This window comes from Nothoprocta perdicaria, unplaced genomic scaffold (assembly GCF_003342845.1).
Source record: "Nothoprocta perdicaria isolate Ctin4 unplaced genomic scaffold, notPer1 scaffold_76, whole genome shotgun sequence".
Taxonomy (NCBI): Eukaryota; Metazoa; Chordata; class Aves; order Tinamiformes; family Tinamidae; genus Nothoprocta; species Nothoprocta perdicaria.
The window spans coordinates 485,963-512,757 of record NW_020456043.1 but is presented as its reverse complement, the minus strand read 5'-3'; the positions used below and the strand labels follow the sequence as shown (position 1 = coordinate 512,757).

Here is a 26,795-nt window from a genome sequence, read left to right as displayed (position 1 = left end):
ATCATTTTTACTTCTTACAGTCTCCTCCATCCGCTCTGCTCCTGTTTTTTGGGACACCATGTCCGTGGAAGCAAAGCTGATGGGAAGGTCCAACGTTTTGGGGGGAGAAATGGGCAAACTGGAGGAGGACGGAGCCAGCAGATTGTTTTTCACGCCGCTTGCCAGGCTGTATTTGTTTTCTCCGACAGTGACTTACGGGCTGACTTTCCTTTCGGTTCTGCTCGGGCAATAAAGAAGATAAATCTGCAATAACTCAGTGCTCCGTCTTTAATAAACCCTTGTCTTCTGCGCACCACTCTGCGGAGCATCTCCCCTGCGCAGCCCAGTGAGGCCGCCTGGCTTTTTCCATGTCACCCCAGCACCAGGAACAGCAGCAAATTAATGCACTGGGGAAAATTAAGGGCCAAAACCCACAATTTTGGTCAAAGGGAAAGTCTGGGTGTCTGTGGGAAGCAGAGTGACGGAGGCTCCACAGTATCCAGGCCTGGGGAAGGTGGAGCCTCCAGGGCCACCCAGTGTTCGGGGGGGAGCTGTGACCCCCGCGAGGTCCCCAGAGCACCCCCCTCGGAGCTGGCACCAAGCCCCGCCCCTTGCCCCGCCCCTCGCGCGGCCCCTTTAAGGGCGGCCGCGTCCCCTTTACTCTATGTTTACATAACAGAGCCGGGCCGAACCACTCACGGGAGGGGGGGGGGAGAGAAGGGGGCGGAGCCACGCTGCCCAAGCCCCACCCCTCACCCCCTGCCCGCTGGTTGAATGGGAGCGCGGTGGGGGGGGGGGGAGCACATAGCGCGGCCGTGCTCCCTCCCCCCCGCGGCGGGGCGAGTTGGTCGGTGCCGGTGTGGCCCCGCCCCCCCGCGGGGGTAGTGGCCGTTGCGGGGCAGCCGCGCGCAGTGCGGGGCGCAGCGCGGAGCCCGCTCGCGTCTGGCGCGGAGCGGCCGCGGAGCCCGGAGCGGCGGCAGCGGCAGCGGCAGCGGCAGGTCCGGTCCCAGCGCGGCGGCCCCATGTTCTCCCCCAGCCAGGAGGAGCACTGCGCGCCCAACAAGGAGCCCGTCAAGTACGGGGAGCTCGTGGTGCTGGGGTGAGCGCTGCGCGGGCGCGCGGGGGAAGGCAGCGGCGCCTCTCCCTCTCCTTCCTTTCCCCTTCCCTTCCTTCTTTCCCCCTTCTCCTGTCCCTTCCCCGCGGCGCCGCTCCAGGCGCTTTGTCTCCCCGCTGGGGGGAAGGGGAGGGGGCGCGCGGCGCTTCCCGCCTCCCCCCCCCTCGCGCGGCCGTTAGGAGCGTTGGGACCGTTGGAGCGCGCGCGCGTCCCCGCGCCCGCCGCCAGTAACTTTTCCCCGTGGGGGAAAGAGGCGAGAGCGGCTCCTGCCGGGAAACTTGGCGCGGGGAAGGCGCCGTCCGTCCTTCCCGGCGGGAGACGTGACTTTGGAGCGGGCAGGAAACCCGGGAGCAGCAGGCGCGGCGGGGACGCGCGGCGCTGATGTCGGGATCCGCCGTGGAAATGTTTGTTTTCCCAGCTCGATAGGGATCTGCGAGTAATCCGCTTGGAATTATGTGCTTGCCCTGCTGCTAAAGCTCGCCGCCTCTCCGCTCTGCGCCCTGGAAGCAGATGAGGGAGCAGGATCTAAGCCCTGCTCGCCGGGAGCCCTTCAACATCCGAGAGATGTTTAATTTTGATAGCTTCATATCCAGGAGCATATGGCTAATGGAATAATTTTTAGTAATAAATAGATTTCCAGCCGGCCGTGAAGCGGAACAGTTAAAACCTTGCTGCATATTAAAACCTCCCCTAGAATCTGTTACGTGGTGGCTGGAAGGTCGTGGAAAACCCGGTTCTTGTTTCCCAATGTGTTTTTTTTTATTTTTTGTCAAGTCATTTCGTAAAGAACCGCGTTCACCTCTGCGACAGGACTGCTTGGCCAGGAGCTAATGAAAACAGCAGTCCAGGCTGGCTGGCAATGGTGTTTATTTTTTATTCATTTTTTATTTTTTTGCCTTCTTTTTTCCCATAAGAGATGTTAAGTGTTGCTTGTCACGAGACTATGTCAAGATGCAGCTACCACGGGATGAAATCCAGCTCTTCCTGTGAACGTGATAGAGCTGGTGCTTGAATCAAGTTACTTGGATTTAAGTCGCTTAAAGGGACTATCCATATCAAGCCACATTTAATAAAGGAATGTTCTTACTGTTCCCATTGTGCGAATGGAGGGTAACCTCTGCTGTGCGACGCTCGGTCTCCAACAATAAAGTCATAGTATAATGTTGAATCTTTAATTAAATTAGAGTACTTAAATTGATGTTGTGCTGCAGAGGCTTTCTGTGCACAGCTGGAAGCATTTTCCTTGCTGTTGGAAGTATTATTTTTAGCAGCAGTTGGAAGTACAGAAGCAGGAAATGTTTGGGCTCTAATCTTTACCATAGCAAAGTCTGATAGGCTTTTCTTTAATTATTGATAGGCATTGATCTTGCCTTATAGGTTCTGGCAAAGGTCTTGATCTTCACTGTTGTGGGTCGAAACATGCCGATAAAATTTAAATAACCTCCTTGCGACTGGATTTAGCCCTCGAATATTATCCGTACTGCAAAGCTACTGAGGTTGTTATGTCTTCTGGGTGTTATATACATATAAAAGAGGGCAAACAAATCCTCTTTGCAGTACAGTTGCCAATAAGCCTGTGAACTGGCAGCTGTATCTTTGGCTAGTAGGTCTCTGTAGGCTTTCAGAATTACTCTGAAGCACAATAAGGCCATAAAAGTTTACAGATAAAATAATACAGCTGGTAGACCTATTGTAGAAATAGGCAGACCTGGTAGGAGAAAGCCAGAGACTGCAGTTACCTCAGCAGTTACCCCTTCCCTTTCTGGACCGAAAATTGGGGGTTTACGATCAGTTTGACATTTTAGGAATTGATTGCTCACGTTTACTATTGGAGATGTCTGTAGTGCCATAAATTATAACAACTGGTAGCATTTTTCTATTTTCCTTTTTTTCTTTCAGTGATTCAACACTTGTAGCTAGGAGCTCTTGGAACAGTTTAAGCATCTGTTCTACTTTTTGTTTACTGTCTTGTTTAAAACAAAGGGGGGTGCGTGCAGGAAAAACTTCTGAAATTTCCTAATGTCTTTAAAAATTAAAATCTCAATCTGAAATTCAGTTTAAATGAGAGCATGCAAACCTGCTCCTCTCTCCAAAGTGAAACGGAGGCTCTGAACTGCCAGAGCCAAGTGTCACAGCTCTTGCTATAACTGCTTAAAGCTGATGCAGCGACTTCACAGCTACATTTTAAAGTTACTGTGAAATGCTCTGTGTAGCTTAAGAAAGCAAATAATAAAAACAGTGAAAAAATTCAGAGATTTTTACATAGAATTGGTAAAAATGATGTGCAGGCCGACTAACATACTTTGCAAACTGCTGGAAATCCTATTTTTAAGAAGGCAAAACTTGCCATGAGTCCACTTGCTCTCGCTGCATCTGAGCAGTGCTGGAGTTATTCTGCACCTAACCCTAAATCCAAGCGAAAGGGTTCCCATGGCACTAGGTAGTTCTGCCACAGGGACGGGTTCGTGTTTGATCTAACAGTCATCGTCCCTGCTTGTCCTTGTGTTAACGTGATGGGAGGATAAAGCCTCACGTGTCTGACGTCCACCACTGCTGCAAATACATGATGGGCTACTGGGAGCAGGTTATCAGAAATGCATTTTCTGCAAGTGATGTGGCAATTCAAGATTTTGCTGGGTTTAGGTTTACATAGTGTTGTAGTAAATAAAAACATTTTATATGCATCAAGACAGGTCAAAATGGTTGGTAAAGAAGAGATTGTCCAGTTGATTGCGAATGGCTGCCATTGTGTCCACTGCTCAGAAAAGTCTATGCATTTCTTGATAAAGCAGGAAAACTTATAAAGCTTTTAAAACATTCTTGAATCTCTTCAAAGCATGAGAGTGCTCAACGTTCCTTGGAACGCGAGGCTGGAGGGAATTGCAAGCAAGATGCTGAATACTCCAGCAAGAATCTGAACAGGGTGGGACAGCGTTATTAAATGCTTTGTCAGTGTCCCTCGTGTGACTCACCGAATGCATTATATAATGCAGAGCAGCTGATGGTGAGAACTGTGATGGGATAAAAAAAATGAAGCACTGTCTTATCCCCTCCTGCCCCCAGCTCCAACCTGCCTGTAATGTCGTGCCCTTCTGGCCTTGGGTTTGGCTAAATGTGGCTGAATTTCACTGAAGACGGTGGTCAAGGGTCCGTTCAGTCCCCCTCTTCTTCTGGAGCTCAGTGAATGTGAACACATAGCTTGAAGCCCAGATGTATCTTTGTAGGCTCTTCTGATTTTTAATGTCATTGCTGAGTGGTTCTAACTTCTCAGGAAAATTGCTTGGTTAAAATTAGGCAAGCTGAAGAAGGAATACCAAGGATGTTTGAGTCTCGGACAGTGGCAGAGCTCTGAAACAGTAGAAAAAAAAATGACCCTTTTACTAGATCTGTTCAATTCTCCAATTCTAAGGAGCTTCTAATTGATAGAGCTTCTAATACAGACACCGTTTGTTTTATAGGCATTGTGAATTTTGCAGTTTATGATCCAAACTTTTATTTAACTACACAAAAGTAAGGGCTGTTACTCAGTGTTATTAGGGTGGTCTCTGAAATCACTGTCACCATTCTGACTGTACATTTTCTGAAGTCAACCATTAAAAATAAATCTGTTAAATTACAGGCTACAGTGCTCAAAGGGACAACTCTGAATTGTTTGGGCTTTGTCTCGTGCAGACCATTGAACATCCTTAAATAAACAGACTGTAGTTCTGCTCGAGTTTCACTTTTGTGGGTGGGGGATATCTTGAGCCTGGATTTAAGCTAATAAATCCTGCCATAACTTTTTGGAAGTTGTTCTGATTGATAGGAAATGTTATACCTTGATCAGATTTAGATTTGAAATGTGTCTTTTCTTGTTAATCTGAAGGGACTTATAGTTTGAACTTGTATTTCTCATATGGGCTTTCTCTGACTGATCAAAATCACTTTTTTAACTCTCCAAGGAAAAGTATTGGTTATATTCCTTAAGTGTTTCTTCTTTTGAAACATTTTTCCAGCTCTTACAGTATATTTGGCTTTATTTGAAATTCTTTTATTAATCTTCAGAATTGCCCGTGAGGAGACTAATTTTTTTTTTTGTAATGTTTTCAAATACAGATATAGAATTTATATGTGCCTGTCTTTGCTGCCGTTTATGTGCTGAGGGGTACTGTTATGAAGGGGCCCAATGTTGCCCCTGTGCAGATTTGCTGTTTGATATCAAACCTTTGTGTAAGGTCTTGTATAAGGCTTCTGCCAGGTTCTGTACTTAAATAAGTTACTGAGGCTGCTTTTAAACCTTATTTTACAGTGTACTTTAAGCTTCATTTAAAGGAGTATCTATGGCAAGTACTAACAACGGTGCCCCCATCTCCAATTAAAAATCTTAATATCATTCTTCCTTCTGAGAAGCAGTCATGCTTGGAATCTCTCTCTCTTCTTTTTCTTTTGCTTTATTTTTTTTTTTAAATATTGAGAATTACTTCTTAGAGACCTTTAAGTGTCAGTGCTTATTTTATGGAACAACTTGTATGCTACATATTGAGAATAAGTGATCAGTTTTAGTTCAGGGCTTACAAGTAGATTAATCAAGCAGCAGAAATAATGTATCTGAATAGAACATTGACTCTATTGTAGAAATAAATATTAGAAAGGATAGTAGAAATAGTCACATATGAGGAAAGTCTTTTAATGAAAGCTTTTGTATGACCCACTAGAGCGAAGGTTTTATTTTACTGATGCTGTGAAATAAAGCAAATCTGAGATGACTCTGTCCTGTTTCTGGGAATACTTTTGATTTCACTGGAGTGCAGATTTCTATCCAATTGAGTGTTTTAATCACTCTCTCTTGATACTGATAAAAAATTGGGGATCAAGAGTTTCAAACTGCAGAAAGGAAAATTCACATATGCTGAAGCAAACCAGAATTATGCATCCCATTGTTCAGTGTTCGTTAGAAAAAAGGAAAGTGGGAGCCTTCTAGAAGTGAAACTGCCAACCCCCTTTGTGTGTACAACTAGATGAAGTGTATGGAAGTAGATAAGGCGAAAGGAAAGCAGGTTGTTTACATTTTTCAGACTTGTTTTCTCCGAGTGAGACTTGCCTGTGACTGATGCTCTTCTCATGTAAAATGACAAGGCTGCTGCATTCCTGCCTGGCAGAATCAATGATGCATCAGTTTCCATTTTTACTCGACTCTTGTAAATGAATGGACCTCATTAAAGTACACTTGGTTCTACTTAAAAATACACATTTAAGACTAGAAATTACTTTCTAGGCTATTTCTTTCTTCCAGAAAGCAACATTTTTCATGCTCTGTATTAAAAGCAGACTTTCAAGGTCTCTTGAAAACACATTCTTTTTCATAAGAAGTCAGGAATGTCTTGCACCCAATTTAAGCTACCCACCATAATTAGTGTTACCCTTTAACTTGCTGAGCCCTTGTTCCTCAGCCTGAGCTCCCAGTGTGAAGCAGAACTGGGATTTCAGGTGTACGTCGTACTCTCAGTAGCATTTGTGCTATTGGATATCCCTAAACTCATCTGTGTTGAGGATGCTTTTTGATTTTTGTCAGCAAATGCTGCCCATGGGTGTTCTCACTGTGTTCTGATGCCACCAGTGAAAAGTGTCTGAGATTTGTGCAGTGATTAGACCTTGAGAGACAACGGCCCCTCTGGAACAGAACGAACCTGCTAGCTTCCAGAAAGACTCGTAAGGCAAAACTGTATTAATAAACACTTTAGTATGTCCTCACATTTGCCAGTTCTGTGACCTGCATGTGCCAATGTTGCATTGAAGGAGTCCCACTTTTCTTTTAAATGACTTCTTTCTGTCTGCACAAGATACTGTTCGGTTTTTACGGCTCCTTATCTTTGAGTATAAGCGGTGATAGTCCCCCAGTTCTTTTCTCTTGTAAAGCTCTGGAGATGACTGTATTGGATGTAGGCTCCTTTTGCTGAAACTCTTTATTGTCTGAGTAGAAGAGAGTTTGGTCACTGTCTGAATGAGATTAAAACTTGTTTACCTTCTGATGCACTTGTTGCTCATACTGGGGCTTATTTTTTTTGCTACTTAACGGTTCACTGCAGTGAGATCTGAAACTCTTTTTCATTTGGTGACTGCTTTGCATTTCTTGCTGAAAAGTGACAATTCTCAGTATTCTTAGTCAATATGTTACACTGTATTGTAGATCATATAGCTGTTTAGCTTCATATAGGCTATCACAGGGTTTGGAGATGCTAGTGGCATCGAGACACTGAGGAGCCCGACTGATAACCTCCCTAGTAAGCTGTAAGTAACATCTGGGATTAGACTACCTTAATCCTATTACTCAGCGGCCTAGAATAGGCCTTGGTTCTTTTATTAAGCAAATGGCACTAAGACAGGAGGAACAGGGTCTTCCAAAGGTGTATGCTTTAAAAATGCTAGGGGAGTGCTGTGCTGCATTCAGCTGTGCTACACCGTGGTACGTGCTGGCTGGGCAAGCAGGTGTGTCCTTTGCTCATAGGTCTTCATCTCCTTTAATGTGACCACGTGCAAGGGCTGTCTCGCTGTGTGCTGTAGGTGATTATATGTTAGTGGTTATTGGCTTTGGGCAAGAGAGACCCTGGAAAGGGTGGCGGTGAGACAACCATTCGTGTTGCTGATGCCATTGCAGATGAGAATCGTGGCACTGGGAGCTCAGTACTAAGAGTGACCTGGGTGTGACTTTTGAAAAGAGATTTCTCTTTGCAGCCCTTCTCGCAACTACTCCTTCATGGTTAGAGCTGATAATGGAGCTTAAGGTACAGGCTGATATTTATATAGGAAATCTTTGCACAGCAAAGCTTGCAGTGGTTATAATGTAAATATTTAGAGCATTTGGAAACTTGACACTGTGGTGTGGGAGGGGAATCCTGGTTTAATAAGAGTGGTTCATAAGTTGCTTTGTTATGTGATGTGTGTGAACATGGTGACACTGGGCTTGTATTGTCTTCGTGTAGCTTTTAGTAACTTATTCTGATTAGTATAATGTGTTCCTAAGTTTAGGAGCATCTCAGAAGTATATGCAAGCGCCCTGTCAGCTGTCTCGCACTGAATTTCTGTTCAGTTTTCCAAGGCTGGAGTCTGAAGCTCAGAACTCAATGAAAGCGCCCATTGCAGCACACGTTCTCAATGGCTCCGGTTGTTGGCTCTCAGTGCAGAATGAATAATTCACTTAGAGCTTGCTGTTGGGAAACAGGACACTTTGTGTTGATACAATAAACAGAAGGAGTGAAAATGGCAGCGAACAATGTCTAGAATGTTGAAGGGTTTGTTTCATTTCAAACAATGTGGTTGTGAGTTGAGCTGGGCTTGATTAGGCATGGCGTGGGGGTGCTAATTGCTGAGAAGCGATTAGGCACGTTTCTGTCAATAACAGTCTTCGTCTTCCCTAGGGAAAGGGAGCAAGGCCTGGTCAGTGCTTCTGGAAGGGATTTATTGTGTTTTGTTTGTTTTTCTCCAAGTTAACAATATCACCTTCACTGTGGACTTAGGTATGTTGTGTTAGGAACGTAGGTAATAATTAGCCTGCGTCTTGGAGAATGAGACAGATACTAAATCCAAATGCTGGTGGCCTGAACTGCCTTGCCAAAGGAGTGAGAGCCAGGGAAGAAAATATGAACAAAAGTCTCCATATTCCATTATAGTGTTGTGGTTGGTGAACTTTCAGAGTGTTCTTTGCCTGGGAACTTATTTACTTTCTTTATTGTAGAATCCAATAAACTGATAAATTGTCATGAGAAAGCATCCCAAGCTGGATGGCTTTAGTTGTGCCTAGCAAACAGGTAGACTTTAAACAGATGAGTTGTATCCTCTTAGGGCATATCAGTGTCATGAAATAAGACGAAGTGGTGCTGGTTGTGAAGGCAGTTAGTCACTGTGTGAAAGTAAATGAATTGAAGCCTATAAAGGCTTGAATCTCTAGTTGCGTATTACAAATAAACTAGAGACCAAGTGTGCAAACTCTCCAGCACGTGCCTTTAGGAAGAGTGAACGCGCTGTTTAGTCTGGACACAGAAGTTAATGGGCTGAAGCTTTGATTAAAGCACTGTATTTCTTTATGTGAAACAGCAAGGATTTATTTTGATTGTGGGGGTCTCATTTATTAACAGTGGAGTCAGACCCTTTGAAATAAAAGTAGTGTACATGTGTTTTCCTTTTGAAGGAAAGGCTGAACTGCTGAAAGTTGCTGAGAATTTCACGGTTCCTGCGTCTCTGTCGTAGGATGCACAGAGAGATCTTTGAAGTGGATACTTTTTTCCCTTCTTCCTCCTGGAACATACTAATAAAATAAATTGTTATATTTCTAATTCGCCTTCCTTCTATCTGTGCTTGGCCTCTGAAAGCAAACAGCTGTAAAATTTAATGCTCAGGTTCAAAAATCACTTTGACATTGTAAGGGAGTCTTTTAGATTAGATATGATTTATTATCTTGCAGTAATGGTCCTTTCCTGTCCACTAACAGACACAAGACATATTCGAAGTGACTTAAAATCTGGTGGCCTCTTATTTGTAAAAAAGACAAAATCGACTTGATTTGATGGAATAGTATCCAAGTCATCACAGAGTGAGTTCTAAATTGATGTTTCTTCTGCTAGAGGTTTTCATTAATTTGGCAGTCGATACCTCGATGTATTTTCTCAAAAACAGGTTAGCAAATTGTAAAGAAATTCTAGCAAATTCTAATAGCAAATATTCTAAATAGCAAACCATCAAATTCTACAAATCAAGTAGACTGATGTTGGGGCAAACCTATGAGGAAGTAGCTTTTGGTAGAGGTAAAGAGCTGAGTGAAGTAGCTGCTTCCATCAGAGCTAAATCTAGGTAGGGAATTCTGAGCAGCCACCTTGGAATAACAACAAACTTGCTTCTTCCATGGACAGCATATGGATGCTACAGTGGGTTATTCCTGTGGACTGTGGTGATTTAGTTATTTTTGGTAAGGTGTATCTAGTTGGTACCACTCAGATGTAGAACAAGAGGTAGTCATTTGGTTTTAGGGTTATACATTTGATCAACTCCTCAATTTTATTCTCAATTCCAGGAAAGTACTAAAAGGAAAAAAAAAAAAAGAATTACTTTTGGCCTTTGGGAGACAAGACTGGCTTTGTGTGCGAGCATTTTAGCAATCTGCTTGCTATCAGAGCGAAAGAGTCATCCTTAACTTCTGCCTTTTGTTTTGTGTCTTTCTTTGAGTGTTTGAGCACGAAGTGCCGCGTTGTGTTGCTGGCTCAGCCCTGCCTTATCTCGCCGGTTGCACAATCGCACTTCCAGCTGCAATGCTTGAGTGCCATGTATCTTGTTTTATTGCTAGTTTCGAGTTTCCACTATGCAGAGTGCTATAATACAGCAAATACCTTTCCATGTAAGGATGCAGGGAAAATAAAGCTCCATTTCCTCTTTGCAGAGGAAAGCAGACACTTAAGCCATTAGCAAGATCTACGTCAAGCTTTTAATGGCTAAACATATCCTCCTCAGTATTGCTATGTGGCTTAAAATTCAATTCAGGAGTTGGCCTCTGAGCATATATTGCTATTTAGCACCTTATTCTTGAAGAAGGCTTGATTATATTAAGGCTTTTCCTACCGGAAAATTCTTGACACAGAACAATTGTAAAATACCTTCTAAAGAGCAAGCAGTTCATCTGCTGCAGAGGTGACCTGCATGTTCTCTTCGGGGCATTTCATAGTGCAGGAAGGAACTGGATTTTTGGATTGGCTGGATTCCAGCTGCAGGCTCCGTTCAGACCCAAGGATACGGGCTGATTTGCAAATTTGGAGCAGATAGAGAGAAATCAACTGTTTCAGTTCCGTGAACTGACAAAATTTGTATGAATGTGTCAGATAATAAGTTCAATGCGCAGTGCTAAGTTTCCTAGGTATAGGAAAGACCAGTTTGTCACGCAGAAATCAAGCATGTGAAACCTTTAGTCCAGTTAAAAACTCCCAAGATCCTGGTAGGTAAATGTGTGGGCCTATCTACTAACCTGAAGCTAAAGGTATTCTTTTGTAAAAGCAACCATTTATTCATGAAAATGAAAAATGCAGCTAACGTTTTCCCTGCTCCATCCTTGCCAGCATTCTTGTATGTGAACTAGGAGAGTGCGATGTAAATGACTATAAGCATTCCTCATTTTATTTACTGAGATGAAGGTAACTTACCACTTATTCACGTTTAACTAGTATGGAGAGAAGTCTGATTAGGGATAATCTTAAAGCCTAGGAATAGAAGGAAGAAATAAAATGACAAGAGAAAACATTGATAAGTTATTTAGGGTCTGATAGCTGCTGGAGAAAGGTAGGTTTTAGCTGATGTACAGATCAACCCAGAGAGTGAAATCTTAAGTTTTAATAGTCGTGGCTATTAAAAGTGCACAGAATATGTTGTATAGTCTCCTGTACTTGGCAGGATTGCTTTGGTTTCTTGTTTATTTGATTTCTTATGGAGAAATCAAATTCTTGAATTTATCTTTCATTATATAGCCTGTTTTTTTTTTTTTTTTCCCTCCCTTAAAGGAAAGAATATGCAGTTCTGCAATTTCATTTGGAATAAGCTAGCATAGCTCAAGTCTAGAGAAGTTCTGGATGGGTTGCCCACTTCAAACTGGTATTGGTAACTGCATGAAGCTTTTAGAATCGCTTGAAAGGCATTTAAGCAGGCTGAGAAAACCTGTTTCAGGAGCTGATGCTGCTTTGAGACATAAAGGGCACACACTGGATGGAGGTAGGAGGATAATGTATTTGGCTTTAGGGTGGTGACCTGCACACAGATGGAATAAAGGCAGACGTCGGAGGTAGTTACTGCTGCCTGTGCCTGTGTTGCTGGAGGACATGACATGCCCAAATTTGCTGCCACTATTAGCTCCCTGTTCCCATCGCTTCCCACCTGCCTCCGAAGGCTCAGTGGTGCTCTGAAGGATGCAGTGGCAGGTGAGGTTGTATTCTCTAAGTGGAAAGGAAGTACGTCATTGAACAGATTTCATTCCGAAACCTTCCAGTGCTGTTTGTGTTCTGCTGAGGAGAGTCTGTAGCATAAATTCCTCCAGTGTCTGGCTTTGGACATCAGAGAATCCATATGACTGCTACTGCCTCACCTCTGAGAAAAACTTAATTGGAGCTGTCAACTTACGAGACGAAGAAGGAATCCAGCTGTAAAACGTGGACCCAGAGGAAATCATGCTCTGCTGGTTCTTTGGATCATGAAATGCCTGTTTATGACTGTTCTTTTTCATCGCTTTGCCTCTACTGCTTGTTGTACTGGTACATCAACTTAGGGTAAATGGGAATAAATGCAAACGTTTTGGCACTGCACATAGCTAATATGAAGAGGAGTGGGTGCCTAACAGTGTCATAGGCCCTGATTGCACCCTGGACCACACTTTAACCTTTGTCATGGTGTTTTGAGGAGAAATGCAGTGTAGTAAACATGCTCATCATGTAGCCCCTCCATAACTTCTCAAAAGTCTTCTATCTGAAGGCACTGTGCTCTGCCTTTGAAAAGGCCTTAGGAAAGCCTCAGTGAGAACAAGTGCAGCCCATGGAGCACTCCCTAGAGAACGGTGCTCTTGGGTTGCTACTTTGGATCATTGGGATTATGACCGTTTTCTTCAGTAGGGGGGAGAAAGAGGTCCCTGAAAACCAGCTCTTTCAGTATCTGCTTTCTTTGTAAAGGCAGCTTTTGGGGGGTATTTTAAACAAAATCTGAAACTTTTGGGGGCAACTGCGGATGGTGTCCCATGTGGTTCAGCAGCCTTGTGCTTCACCTCATACATGAGCTCGGTTCAGAAGCCAGACTAGTATTATGTGTATATACTCTACCTACACAGTAAACACTTTGGGTTGAAAATTTCCCGGAGGGGGAAAAGTCACATTTCGAGTGGTTATGAAACAACCTAGGTGGATATTTTCATCCTTGACCAAAATTCCAAAGAGAAATTTGTTTGGTTTTCCTGTAAATATTCCTAGCAATGTTAGGGCTTGTTCCGTTAGAGTGGGCACTTCCAGAAGAGGCACCTGTAAATTTTACAGGCTAAGATATTAAAACAGGCTGATGGGATGTGAATGCTCCCATGTGGCATCCCTATCTTCTGCTACCCCAAGTCGGGAAAGTGGAGACTCTTCTCTACCAAGACATTTCCACATAAGAGAAGCAAATGCTCCTGCTCTTATCTCTGCTTTTGATAGGGCTGGAGTAGAAAAATAAAACAGTGGTAGAAGAGCTTTATAGCTGGTGTGCTGTGGGTTTAATGCCTAGGTCCTGCCAGGATAGCATGGGAATGTGCTCTTCATTTCCTGCAGCGTTGCGGAATGCATCAGCAGTCCATTGGAGAGAGAAGTGTGTTCTCTGGGGAATCCACTTCCAGCTTCAGCCTTAGGCTCCTGAGCCCTGTTTCTACTACTGAATTTCTATTTGGCTTGCAAATGCTAATTTTAGGTCCTGTGGTACTGTTTAGAATTACAGCCTTGCCTTTGTGAAATACAGTTTTAGACAAAATCCACTGCTATCTCGGTCTGGTTTTCTCTGTAGTGTTCCCTTGCCTTAAAAAATCAGAGAGATGTAGATAAGGAGAAATATGAGGTGCCTTGATTTTTAAAGCTGGGGAGCAAAATAGTAATAGTACTATTAACTAAACTGACTGTGTTTGTGGATTTTGGCTTAGGAAGAACTGGCCTTCCAAAGGAAGAAATTTATAAGAGAGAATTATATGTGGTTTTAAATGTGTTTTCTCCTTTACAAACCACCATGCCACTTGTGCACATTACTTAATATCCACTGGAATGTATAAATACAAATTTTATGGAACTTCAGCTCTGAAATATCTAACTAGAAATAAGCAAGCTGGATTAGCAGTACAAGCCAAGTATGTTCTTTTAAAAAAGCTCTAATAATTTAAGAGGTACAGCATGACTTTAGGGTTTTAATAATTGCATCTGTTTAAAAAGGCACTCTTGCACAATAAACTTGTATCTGACTAAATATTGGGATCGTCTTCTGCAGTCATTTTTTTCTAAATATTCCATGTTTATTTTGAATATTTCTGTAATATTTCTGGAAAGTTGCTTCAAGAGAAGCAAAATCTCATGTGTTCTGTGGCTGGAAGCATAGAACTGAAGAACCTTGCTCTCTCAAAGCTGTGTGCATCAGGCTTAGCTTTGCTGATTAGCTGTAAATATTTAACAGCCTTGTCTTGCAAAATCTTTTCCTAGCTAGAGGTGACTGACTGATCAGCTTTGTTATGGATTATGATCAAGGCAAACAACCCAGGCTGCTGAGAATTAGTGAGTTGTCAGGACACTTTAAGATTGAAGACGATATATTGAAGTTTAGTTGTCTGCATTACTGTATTTATTTATTAAGACTTTGCAGTGCAGGAATAAAAGAGGAAAGAAAACTTCACCTGTGCGTTTATACTCATTTACTTAGGGTGCACACACTGTTCTAGTGGATTTCAGGCATTTTTAATTGTTTTTTTATGAAGGAAGCAAAATTTCTCCTGTCTGCCTTTAAGGGACATAACAGATCTGTTATTAAAAAAAAAAAAAAAAAAAAAAAACCACTCCAAAAAACACCAACAAGCAGTACCTTTAAGTATAACACTGCATTGCTCCATTGCGTTTTCCAGACTTTGTGTTGCATAGTTCTCCTGGCAGCCTCCTGTGTTTTCTTTTGCCTCTCGCTTGTGGTTTTATTCACTACTTGTCTCTCACAGAATGCCCCGTCTCTCTTTGTATTGTTCAGAGAATAAGAATTAAAAGCCCATAACTCCTAACATTAACTCTCACCCGATACTACGTGCTAAACATAATAGCAGATTGATTCTCCGCTAGGCTAATGCATCTGGTCTTGGGTGATAGTGGAGCAGCCTTCTAAATGTGTCTAAACTGGAAAATTGCCACCTCCAGCTGAATTTAGAGGACAAAAAATAACTTTTTTCTTTCCCCTCTGTGCCTGCCTTGTTTAGGTCTGGTTGGTGCGGGACATTGAGGTGGGTTATTTTGTTTGAGGCAGTTTGTGCCACTGTCACTGACAGTGATCATGTAACACCATGAAATTAAGGAGTCTGCTGTGTAAAGAGACTGAAGTGTTTGTAAGAGTACAGCTGAAAACTACTATTGTGTTTTCTCTTGAAGATATAAATAATCTGGGATTCTGCTAGGTAGCTGGGACTGAACAGGGAGCCATGCATGTATTAGGCTACTCTTTCCTTGGGAAAGCAAAAGGGATGGTAGAATTGATAGGATTTGACAAAGCCATTGCAGGTTGGGATTGGGTTTAGGAGTGCTTTCTACTCCATGCATTGCCTGTGAGATTGCCTGTACTTCCAATTTCTTCTCCTGGAGCTAAATGAGCCTGTAATGAGTGTTGGGAGATTCTGCTCCTGCCTGAGCCCTTGGAAAAGCTGCAGGTGATGGACGTCCTGGAGCTGCCTGGCCTCAGCATGACAAAAATGATATTCCAGCTGATATTACGTTGTATATTTGTAAGATAACTGAAGGCCGTCGCTTTCATATACAAATGTGAAGTCTCAAATTATCCATGATATATCCAAATTATCCATGATGTGTTTTAGGGAAGACATTTGGCTGTTTATGAAACAAACTGTTTGTTTGGCCTGAATTTTTGTTGTTGACTCCAATGTAGTTTTTCTGTGTTGTTTAAAGTAATGATGTTTCAGGCATGGCTTGGTATCAGTCCTGCTTGGTACTCACACTAAAGCTCAGGTAGTTAGCTTTGGATCTTCAGGCATGTCTGAAGCCCAAGTAGGTAGGTTGGGAGCATGCTTGGTATGTCAGAGCATGTGTGTTTGGAGGTCTCTTGTCCCACTGCATTATGTGAAATCCAGTTTGTTTTAATTCTGAATCTTGCAGCTTTTCTGATCTGATATTTAAAGGCAGACTATTCTTTTCCCCATATGAAAGCATATGAATCCAAAGGCTGTGGTGTCTTGGATAAACAGTTTTTCTCCTATAGTACTTTTATCATGCATTGGAACCCAGCTGTGCATTGTACTTTGCTTTACAAAGGGATTTTGTGTTGATCTGACTTGTTTTGAATATAGCAAAAGCGAGATCTCACTTTCAATCATATTTATCTGTAGTTAGTTTAGCAAAGCGCCGCAGCAAACAGTTTCTGTGGCATTTGGCTAGATTATAGATAGTTCTCCATTGAATAGCATTTCTTCTACAACATGAAAGATTTGGGATTAGAATGAAGACTCGAAACATGGTGCTTTGCCTGCCTCCTGTGCTCTTTTAGCCGGAATAAAAAGCATGCTTTGAAATGAAGTTGATTAGTTTATACCCTGCATTTTCTGTGCCCTCCCATTGTAGGTTTTATGCGGTAGTGAATGGTTTCAGTTGACAGCTTTGGAGATGGGCTTAAAGCACTGAATAAAATTGCTTCCTTGTTAAATGAATGCTAGGTCCAGAAGTAAAAGGTTGGGAATAAGGATTGTTAAGGAAGTCATTATGTGAAAGAACCGATTCTTATCCTTTGCTTTCCAAAGGGGGTAAAAAAAAAAAAAAATCCCAACTTTGCATTTTAATGCTCTTCTGATATATTACTTTATATTGGAATCGATATATCCTAAATATATTGTATACACACATATCAGTTTGTATGTGTGTGTCTGCTTTTGTTGTTTTTTTTCTCTGCCCCTTTACTAAAGGTAATGTTTTTCTCTATTTCTTAGGCTTATGGATGACTTCTAAGAAACACATTCTAGGTGAGACAACTCATTCCTGTCTGAGTGTAGCTCTTAACTGCCTTGCCTGTGTAGGGTTCCTGCTATTAAGTTGTTTGAAGCTGTCAGGTTATTTGACTGCTTTGCTTAAAGCTCACGCTGCTGCTCTGGCAGTCAGCATAAGTATCCTCCTTCAGCCTCTTGGAGTGTTTTAGTGCTGAATCAAACATTTGTGCTATTTATAGCCTTGTCTTTTAAAGAATTATGCAGCAAATATCCTCCATAACCACATCTTAATCTCTATTCCCACATTGCCGTTAATACATGAAGATCTTGGATTTCTTCTAATAAATGAAGGCTGCAGTGCCAGCTGCCATCTCTCCAGGAGCTCGTCCTTCAGAAGCTGTGGGAAAGGCCTCTTGTCCTTGACTTTACAAGAGCAGAAGCAACAAAGTATTTTCCAGAAAAGCAATCTGGGGGAAATAACAAGCTGCTTTATTAACGAAAGTGTGATTGAAGAGAATTCCAAGAAGTTTCTGTCCTCATTCTCCCACCCTGGAAGAAATGGCAACTAGCTTACACATGGGGATCAGAATTGCATTCCTGATGGATATCAACCTCGGTGTTAGAGGCAGTTGTGGTCATGATGTCCAGATTTATCTGTTCCTTACTTTCAAACAGGTTGCATTTGTTATATTTTCTTAACCTACAGAGGATTTTTGCACATTAGTGAGGGAGACAGACTTGAACAGAAGGCTTTGGGAGTTTTGAAGCAAGCAGGATGTGTAGTATAAAGTTACCTGCAAGTATTTCTTGCACAATTAACTTGCTATTTGCAGCCTGACAGTGTCCTTCAGGTAGATTGCAGTTCATGTAGATCAGATATCTACGTTTTGCAAGCTAAAAATATAGGGAGAATTATAGAACTTTATTTTCTCCTAATGTTCCTGTTCTGTCTAAATCAAACTTAAAATTTTGTTATGTGGTAGCCAGGGTAAGATTGGGTGGGAGACTCTTCCTGGTGGCTGACCCTTTAATATTAGTTGGTGCTTGCAAAGGCAAGGTACAAGAATAAACACTCGTCTGGAAAAAATGTTGATTGCAATAATAACCAGCAACTCTGCCCTATCTCTTTTGGGAATAATCAGGTTCAGAGATGCAGAACATCCTGAATGTGCTCTTATATGGGAAAAGAGATGAGATTATTTGGGATTTTAGAACTTGCTGGTTTGGATTTTCTTGCTCTGCAGGAAGTCTGCTTTATTTAGCTGCAGCGCTGGTGGAGTGGTTAGGAGGCATTTATTCCTATCGAGATGTCTTGGCCAGTGGAGTATGGGGTGGGACCATGTAAATCCCATACAGTCCAACAGCCTTGGATTGACTCTGTGGTTGCATGAGGCAAAGGGCTGCTGTCTTGGATCGGTGTCTCTCATTATTGCAAGAGTAGAAGCTTTGAGTGAATCACGAGTCCTACAGTCAATGCAGCAATAAAAATGCTACTCAAGGTCACTTCATTTTGCCGTTGTAACTTGTCCTACAGAAGGAGACAAATCTGATGGGACTCAGAATTTTCAAGCCCATGAGTCTGCTACAAAGAGAAGAGTGTTAATTTGACAAGATGTAGAGCAGACTTGTGTTGACCTGGATCTCCCTCACTTGATGCAATGGAGACAATTTTAATTCTACAGATGTTGAAGCCCTATGAAGCGCTTGTTGAAGATGGATGAACAATCATTGCAAGGATGGTTTTTTCAGACTGCTTGCACAGTGATGGCATGGAGACACTGAAGCAAGCCCTTGAGTTGGAGGTGGAGTTAGATCACTTCTGCAATCCCTTCTAGTTCTGTTCTATCAGTGATAGCAAACACTGTTTTGCAAAAGATATCTGCAATATAATAGGAAACTATGTGTTTGGAAGATGAAAGGGAACTGTCTGGTCAGTCTAAGCTTGTTAAACACCCTCTAAAGTGGAAAAAAGTCTCCTGGATGGGTGGCAGAGCACTGTCCGCCAGTAAACCTGTGCAGTAGAGGCTTTTGATGCAATGTGTTGCAGTCATCCATGAAGCACTAAAATATTTAGTCAAGTAGAAGTCTGGCACTGGCTGCCAAGTCTGCTACAGGAGCAGGCTAATGCTTCATGTTTCTCCCAGTGATTAAGGCTGAGACTGAAATTCTAATTCTTGATGCATATAATAAAGTGCAGACAAGCACAGAACTAAGTTTCAGCTAGAAGCTTTAACTAGTATCTATAATATTAATATACAGTAGCTGAGAATCGACTTCAGAGTAGAAAATAAATCAGTGTTATTTTGGGAGGAAAGTACTTTTACCAATGAGCTTATATTTATGACAATAAACTTACTATCCTTTTTAACTGAAGTTCTGAAATAATGGGCAGATGGGAACAGGTTTTGTGGGCTTGGTGTAGAAAACATACCTGAAAGAGAATGTGTTTGAAAGAAAAAAAAAATCCAAAAACATTCAGGTTACTTGAAATTTCTGTGAAATTAACTGTTCCTTATGAACAGAGATGAGCAAGGGAGGCCAAGTGTGAAATGGTGGCAGTGATAAGACCCAAAAAGAGATGTCTGTTCAGATATCCGTATGTTGGTGTTGCACATGTAGAGGTTCTTTGTTTGCATTTTGAGAAACTTTTGAGGCCTTTCAGTTCATTTTCAAGGGAGTAAATGGTGGCTCTTTCAGAAGAGGACTTCTCGGTTAGTTGGGACTTTATCCTCTGCCTGCGAGAAGCTCTGGGTTTGGATGTTGCGCAGGTGAATGACAGAGCTTTGGGTGGCTCGTGTTGTAGGTATCGGGATACCCACAGACTTGCAGTGCTGCCAAAGGGATCTTTCGTGCCCTCAATGCAATTTTTTCCCATGTCGATGATAAAAATGCCTCTGTGGTCTTGGAGTGAACCAGAGCGCAATGAATTGATATGGTTTAAACCTTGAAAAATAAATATGGTTTTGGTCCCCAGTCAAGTGAACCAGAGGGAGAAGCAGCAGCACCAGAACAAAATAGCCAACGAAAAATGGGATTGCTGCTTTGGGCAGCAGTGTCGGCCACGCTGTCCCAGGGATGGTAAAGATACGGGGTAAGCACAGGCTGTTGTTTTGGCATGCGTCGAGTATATATTAGAGAACGATGCCAAATGGGGAAGCAGAAAGTGCCTAGGAGGAAAAAATTCACTCGAGTCTGACTTGCGAATGAAAGTTATTGCTGATGCTGAGCTGCAGCTTGCAGTGTGTTCAAAGTTGGGTTTGTGAAACGGGGTGGTTTGCATCCATACGTGACACTGTGTGCATAGATGTGTTCAGTAGTCGCTGAAGAAAGCAAAGTGAGCTCACTCCTTTTTGCCTGGGGCAAAGGGACCTATGAAAATTACCTGTTTGTAGCCTCTTGGGCTGCATAGGTATAAAGCTACTTAGATTTTTATGGTATTTTCTATTTTCATAACATTATAAAAATTGGTTACACGAAGCATCTATGTGTGGTGTCTAGCAGTTGCTTCCCCTAAATCTTGGGACAGGGTCCCACAGTAGTACCCGGACTTCCCTAGGTGCATGTCAAGTGCATCCAGGTATCCTTTTTTTCCCTAGCTTTATTCCTAAATGACAGATCTTGTCTGCTCTTTACCACTGGCTGCGTCTGGTTCCTGGAAGCAATAAGCATTATGTAATAAGCCATCATAGACAAGGTTCAGAAGTTTTTGGTGTCTCACGCAGTCATCTGGGTTCCTGTAAGACTTGAGGAAATTAGGGTGCTCGCAGTGTGGGAGAGGACATGTATCTTCTTGCTTTCTAGACACCAGGAAATCCTTGCAGAGGAGAGGCTTTTAATACGTACCCTAACCATGGGAAAGAGGGTAATTGGAGTTTGCATCTCATGCATTATATACCAAAATGCTCAACTGTTTGATGTAAATCTGTAGGAAACTGGCTCTCTTAATTATGGTGTCTGTAGCCTATGCCAGCACCACTCCCTTATTTGCAAGGAACTGTGCTATCAAGAGAGAATTCTCCCAGGACGTTTCAAAATGCTGCTTGTCCCAATATTGCTCCCATTGAGAAACATGTTGAAACGCCCAGGGCTCCTCTTTCCACATGTGGCGTTCTGATGTTCAGGAACATCTGGAGAACTTCAGAAGTGGCCCTTTAGAGCTGCATGTGGGCAGGATGTGCTCAGAGCTACGCTAGTCTCTGAAATCTGATTTCTCCTAATTCACGTTCAGGCTTTCAGTGGGTGGAGGAGAATTTCTGTTGCTGGTTGTGTCTTGGTAACATTGGAACTGAAAAGGTTGCTTGTCCTTAAGCTGCTTCAGACTTGTAGAGGTATCGGAGAGGTGTGAAAGTGGGCCAGCCCCTGCTGAGAAGAGTTGTGAGCAAACTTGATGTGGAGCTTTTCTTTTCCAATTTGAAGCTCCTGCTTGGTGGCAGGGCTGAGCCTTTGGTGTTGAGTAATGGGAGTTTGTGGTGGCTCTTCTTGCCTCTCCTCTTTCCCGTGCAGTTCCATGCTGCTGCTGCCTGGAATAGTCAGTGGGCAGTGCTCAGTTATGCAGGGACCTTGAGAGAAGTAAGAGGAGCAGCCTGTGGCTCTGCTGCCCGAAGAACTGTCCTGTTTGCACAATCCCAACAGGTCGGGTGGCTCCTGCAGAGCGCTCGGCGAGTGGGCGGCAGCAGGTCCTGCTGCGACCAGCAAGGTGCCTCCCTACCACGATTGCTCCTCTTGCTGCGTAGCTTGTTCCCTTCCTTAGTGGTAACGAAGGGGTGGCCCAAATGCCCCAAGGAGGGTTGGCTTGTGGTGAGCAAGCTCAAAATCCCGGCTTCAAATAGAAATGCATCTGCTGTGGGGCAAGGAATGTTGTGTATTCCTTCCCCGGATGCAGGACCCAGGTATATGCCTAGGAATTGCCCTATCTTTCTCAGCGATGCAAGATGAAAATAAAACTCGCAGGTCTGTAATTAAAGCATAACAAACGGCAAGGCTGTCGCTGAGCTCCTCGTGCCCTTTGGTGAGAGCAAAACTTAAAACTTGTTGTTAAAAAGAAAAACTCCATGTAAACTTGTCACTGCCGATTAGGACGGAATTAAACTTTTACTTTGTGAACGTTTCCTTCCTTTTTAAAGTTTCTAAAAGGCCTTTTAAAGTTTCTAAAGTTTCTAAAAGGCCTCGAGTGACTTCTCTTTTCTCTCCTCTTTTCTTTTTTTTAATCTTTAAATCCCACAAAAGACCTGAAAAGAACTGAAGTGGCCCTTTCTGGTTATAACCCTTTTTGTGAACATGAGACACTTAAGACTCTTCAATGGATCTGCTTAAACTCACTACCGTTGAACTTTTATACAATGCAAAATCTTTAATTATAGGATATAAAGCTAGTGATGTTACTAGTTCTATATGATTTCTTAAGGCGGTATTGGTTTTTCAGGTTTTCAGACAGAAATACTTGTAGAAGAGCGTTGTTTTAGGCGAGTTAAAACTTGCTGGCATGTTTCGTGGTGTTACAGTGTCTTTGAAGGGAAAGTGTTTGTAGACATCTGAGATTCAAGGCGCAGAATCAAGGCGTTATATTTACATTGCCTGTGGATTATAGCAACCTATTTTTTTTCCCTCTAGGAATTTATCTGTTGTTTTCAGAACCAACTTTGTTAGCTAGTGATAGTCCCTTCATGTGCAGGGCTAATACCAAATTTCCAGGTGCTGTCAGGTAGGCATGAAATAATTGGAGTGATTTTATTCTGGCTGTTTTGCTGCACTTTTGGAGGTTTTTTTTTGCTTTTAACGTGTGTGTATGTATATATATATATATAAAATATTTATATATATAATATATATATAATATATATGAGAGATGCATAATCTCCCATATGAAAATAGGCTGGGGGAACAAGTTCAGCTGCATCCTAGCTGAAAAGGGCTGAACTTCTTGGGTGTCTCTGGGATATATTTAAAAGAGCAAAATGTTTAGTTGATGTTCTAGAGTGCTTAAATTTGAGGTTATCTCCCATCTTCTCCTTTGTGTTCATGAATATTTGGCAGTCCTGCAGTTCAGGAAGTGTGTCTGTGAAGTTTAAGTGCTTCTCCTGTATGACACCAAGCACCCACAGGCTGACGTGAGCCCTGTGCAGGGCAGCGATCCAGAGCCTTAGCAAGGAGACTGCTCTGTTTATCCCCTCTGTATTTTCCAGTTCCTTTTTATGGTTTTATTAAGTGCAACTCCAAGTGCAACTTCTTTTTACACAGACCTGTCAACTCTCCAAGGTGGTAATGAGAAGAAATGTAAGATTCTGGGTTAATACTTTGCCTTTATTTATTTTTTTAAGCCTGTAATTGCCACAGAACTTCACAACCAGCCCGAGCTGCGAGGCTGTAATGAAAAGCCTTTAATCTGCAGGCACTGTGTGGTAGATGTGGAGCTGAACTACTCCAAGTACTTGTCTAAACAGGCATCACATTCTCCTAGTTTATTTTGCTTTTCAGGATACGCAATCAGCTATAGCACCTCCTCTCTCTTTCAGGTCCTTTTCTTCATTGCAATGTTAGCTGTAAATGTAAAGGTTGTGGGAGAGGAATATCCATGATCTGATATGGAATATAATTCACTTAAACCTTTTGGTAGTCTTTCCGGTGGAGCTACATCTGTAGTTCTTAGGGCAAAAATATGAAATCCTTGAGGGACAGGAATGGAAAAGAGGCATCTCTTCAGTAAAGTAAATCTGGGAGATGTCACATAGGCCCATTGAGAGCTGTCAGGAACGTTACATGTGAAGCTGCTGTGATGAGAAACGTCTGCCCTTCTTAAACCTTCTGTCGGGATGGGATTTCAGTGCTCATATATTGTAAAGGAATTTCTAGGTGATTCCCTCCTTGGGGAATCATCTCTGTCCCCTTGAGGCTGAAGACTTCCCCGGATAACTAATCCATGGGGGCTCTGTCCTTTGAGGCAGATGAAAGAGCCCTTGAAGGCTATCGTGTTACACCTGATAAAGGAAGTCATTAAGGAGTTTCCAAAGATATTCACGTGAATTAAAAGTACTCGCTTCCTCTTTCCTTAATATCCTTAATAATAAAGCAGGTCTTCAGGATTAGATGTTTTGATTGTGTGTTTTTTTCTTTTTTTTCCCCTCCCACTTAGAACATGGTTTGCCCCTAAATTTCCACAGTGACCCCTTTCATCCTCCTCTCTTCTGTGTGAGCCGTGAGGAGGGCAATGGGAGGACTACATGTTTTCAAAACTCCACATTTTCTTAAATCAGAGGCAAGAATTACAGTATATTTCCAGATTCCTTTAGTTCTAAACATGGTGCTGCTGAAGTTCACTCAGTGCTTTACTGGTAGGTAATGACCGTATTAATGCTGAATAATAATAAACTATTGGTGGAGGAAAAAAAAAGTGGAACACACATAATTTAGAGTTCTAGGAAACAGCTTACCCTGACTGGGTTACTTATACTATATTTTTTTGACCACGTATTTATTTGACATTATCAGGCTGCTGATGTCTCTTGGTGTATTAAAATTACTGGTGTTTTATTCTGGATTTCTTTGTTTGTTTCTAGATATAATGGCTCCCTCCCGAACGGTGACAGAGGACGCAGGAAAAGCAGATTTGCCCTCTATAAGCGACCGAAGGCGAACGGAGTTAAGCCCAGCACCGTTCATGTGATTTCTACGCCCCAAGCATCCAAGGTATGTGGCAGGGGGAAAAATCTGCTTTCTGGCAATCCTGGGTCAAGAACAGCTTATGTAACACCATGGTTTGGTTTGTCTTGCTGCTAGGTCATTCTGTGGTTAAGGGGGGGGGGGGGAATATATATATATATATATATATATATTATATATATATTATATTATATATATATTATATTATATATATATTATATTATATATATATTATATTATATATATATTTGATGCAAAGTGGCTTCTCTTTCTACTGATATTTATTTTTAATCTAGTTACTGTTTTCTTTTCTTTCTTAAAAAGAACCTTTAACCTCATGAATGTGAGTTAGTCCAACTCTTCTGTCCCTGTTTGGAAAGCTGGCTCATTAATCCTGGCAGCTTGGTTAGCAGAGCCACAAAATAATCATCTGGTGCAAATGCAAGAAGTATTTTTATTTATTTGAGGTGTAAGACTGGTGTATCTGTTACCTTTTCTCAAAAATAAGCATTAAAAGAAGCAGACTAAATGACAGTAACGTAGCAAACGGCTCGTTACAGCTGCCCCGGTTAATGTGCTCGGGGCCAAACATATTTCAAGGTGTGAACAGTCACCTTCTCTGCCCTTCCTCCCAGGAGGGAAGAGTGAGGGGAATTTCTGCTGAAGCAGAGGGAGGATTCTGTGGTTAAATGCACAGAAGTGAATGGTCTGGGAGACGTGTGTGTTACTCCTGAGTATTTCAATAACAGTGTCTCAGTTGCCACCTGCAGACTAATGAGTTGTTCCTGAAGCTAATTGCTTGTGAACTGTATGTTCCCTCAAAATCCTATAGTGTATTTTATGAATTCGGGTCGCGTCACGAGCTCTGAGAAATCCTGGAACGAGTCTACACCGAACCTATGGAAAACTGTGTGCTGTGGACTGAAAACTGTATGCTAGTTATTGAACCCAGGTGTTCCTGGTTGTTGGGAACCGTCAGGTTGGATGCTTGTTTTTTTTTCTGGAATTTTAGGGTGTGTTTTTGGCCATGTTTCAAGTGTTGTTTTGCCAAGGCAAAAACCTCTGCTTTCACTAAGGATGTTTCAGAGCTGGATCTCTGTAAAAAACAGTCTGAAGATGTTTTACCATGAGTTACAGTTTGCCCAATACAACTTGTGGTTACCTAAGCTAACTTGGCAGTCCCGAACATGGATTTGAAAGGGGGATTTTGGATATAGCGGTTCCTCTACCATCTGGCAGCTGTTGGATGGTAAAAGCTGCTGTTCAGAGTCGTGTACAACCTGCTGGAAGGATTTCATGGCTGTCTGCAATTCCGTTGAGGAGCCTCTGTTCTGGTCGGAGTGCATTACTGCTCCAGCACGTGCTCTGCATCTTTCCTCCCCTGCAGTGGTAAATGCAGTGTTAAAATGCTGGGGTGCTGGCTGGTGGCTGTCATTAACACAGTTATCTCCTCAAGGAAAGCAGCTGAAATCTTATTATATGGGGTGTAATTCAATAGTGCAGTGGCCACGACTGCGCCTAGTCTATTGGTAGCTCTCAGCAGGGCTCTTCAGTTATTGATCAGAGTTCTACAATCGCCTCAAATTTTGTGTGTCAGTGGTAGAAGAATAACATTTATCTTAATTTCAAATGGTTTCCTGCTGCTTCTTGTTTAATGGTGAAAGTTTGTCAAAGAAATTACTATAACATGTTGCTTTCGTTTCTAACGCATACCATATACTTTAAGCTTATCAAAATACAGAATACCAGAGTTATGTTTTTATGTGGTGTTTTTTTGATTGTACAGCTGCTGCTGCATAGGGTACGTAAATATGTAGTCTTGGTTTAAAAGTTTCTATAAACATATTCCAGTGTCCTGCTTTCAAAATGAAACTTTTTGCTAAGTCTTGCTGATGAGATTCCCTTTGGAAAAGAAAGGCCTGTCGCATCTCTGCGTGCAGTGGTTGCTTAAAACTTAATAAATGACAAAACTTTTTGTGTGGTTCGCGGAAGCTCACACATATTCCCACAGAATAATCTTAGGCATTTGTAGTTCAGACAATATTGTGGCATTTGAGTCTGAAAAATATTTAAACTCCTGCCAGACACCACAAGGTATCTGGTTAATGTTCATCTGGGCTGGTGTTGCAGTGTAGATAAAATACCTGCTGTGCAAATTAGTGCCTTTACCAGGATAGCCTAGGGTCTGGGGCATTAAAGCCTCTCCTTTAAGGATTTGGATTTGGGTAGGTATGTCAGGTTCAATGTCCTATTCTGCTTTTCTCTGAACCCCAACAAAAGGGCTTTTGTGCATTTATGTTGTTGTCCAAGGTGGTGGCCGTGTGCCAGAACGGTGCTGCAGTGGATTGCAGGTCTCCG

General features: G+C 42.3%; 1 protein-coding gene across 1 annotated transcript in view; it reads left to right on the top strand.

Annotated features, from left to right (window-relative positions):
* The first annotated feature begins 1,001 nt into the window (after positions 1-1,001).
* PELI2 (pellino E3 ubiquitin protein ligase family member 2) overlaps positions 1,002-26,795 on the top strand; it is a 65,627-nt gene continuing 39,833 nt past the window's right edge. The window contains exons 1-2 of the mRNA XM_026051551.1: positions 1,002-1,078; positions 24,335-24,464. Coding sequence (XP_025907336.1) covers positions 1,002-1,078; positions 24,335-24,464 — 207 coding nt within the window. The remainder of the gene's footprint in view (positions 1,079-24,334; positions 24,465-26,795) is intronic.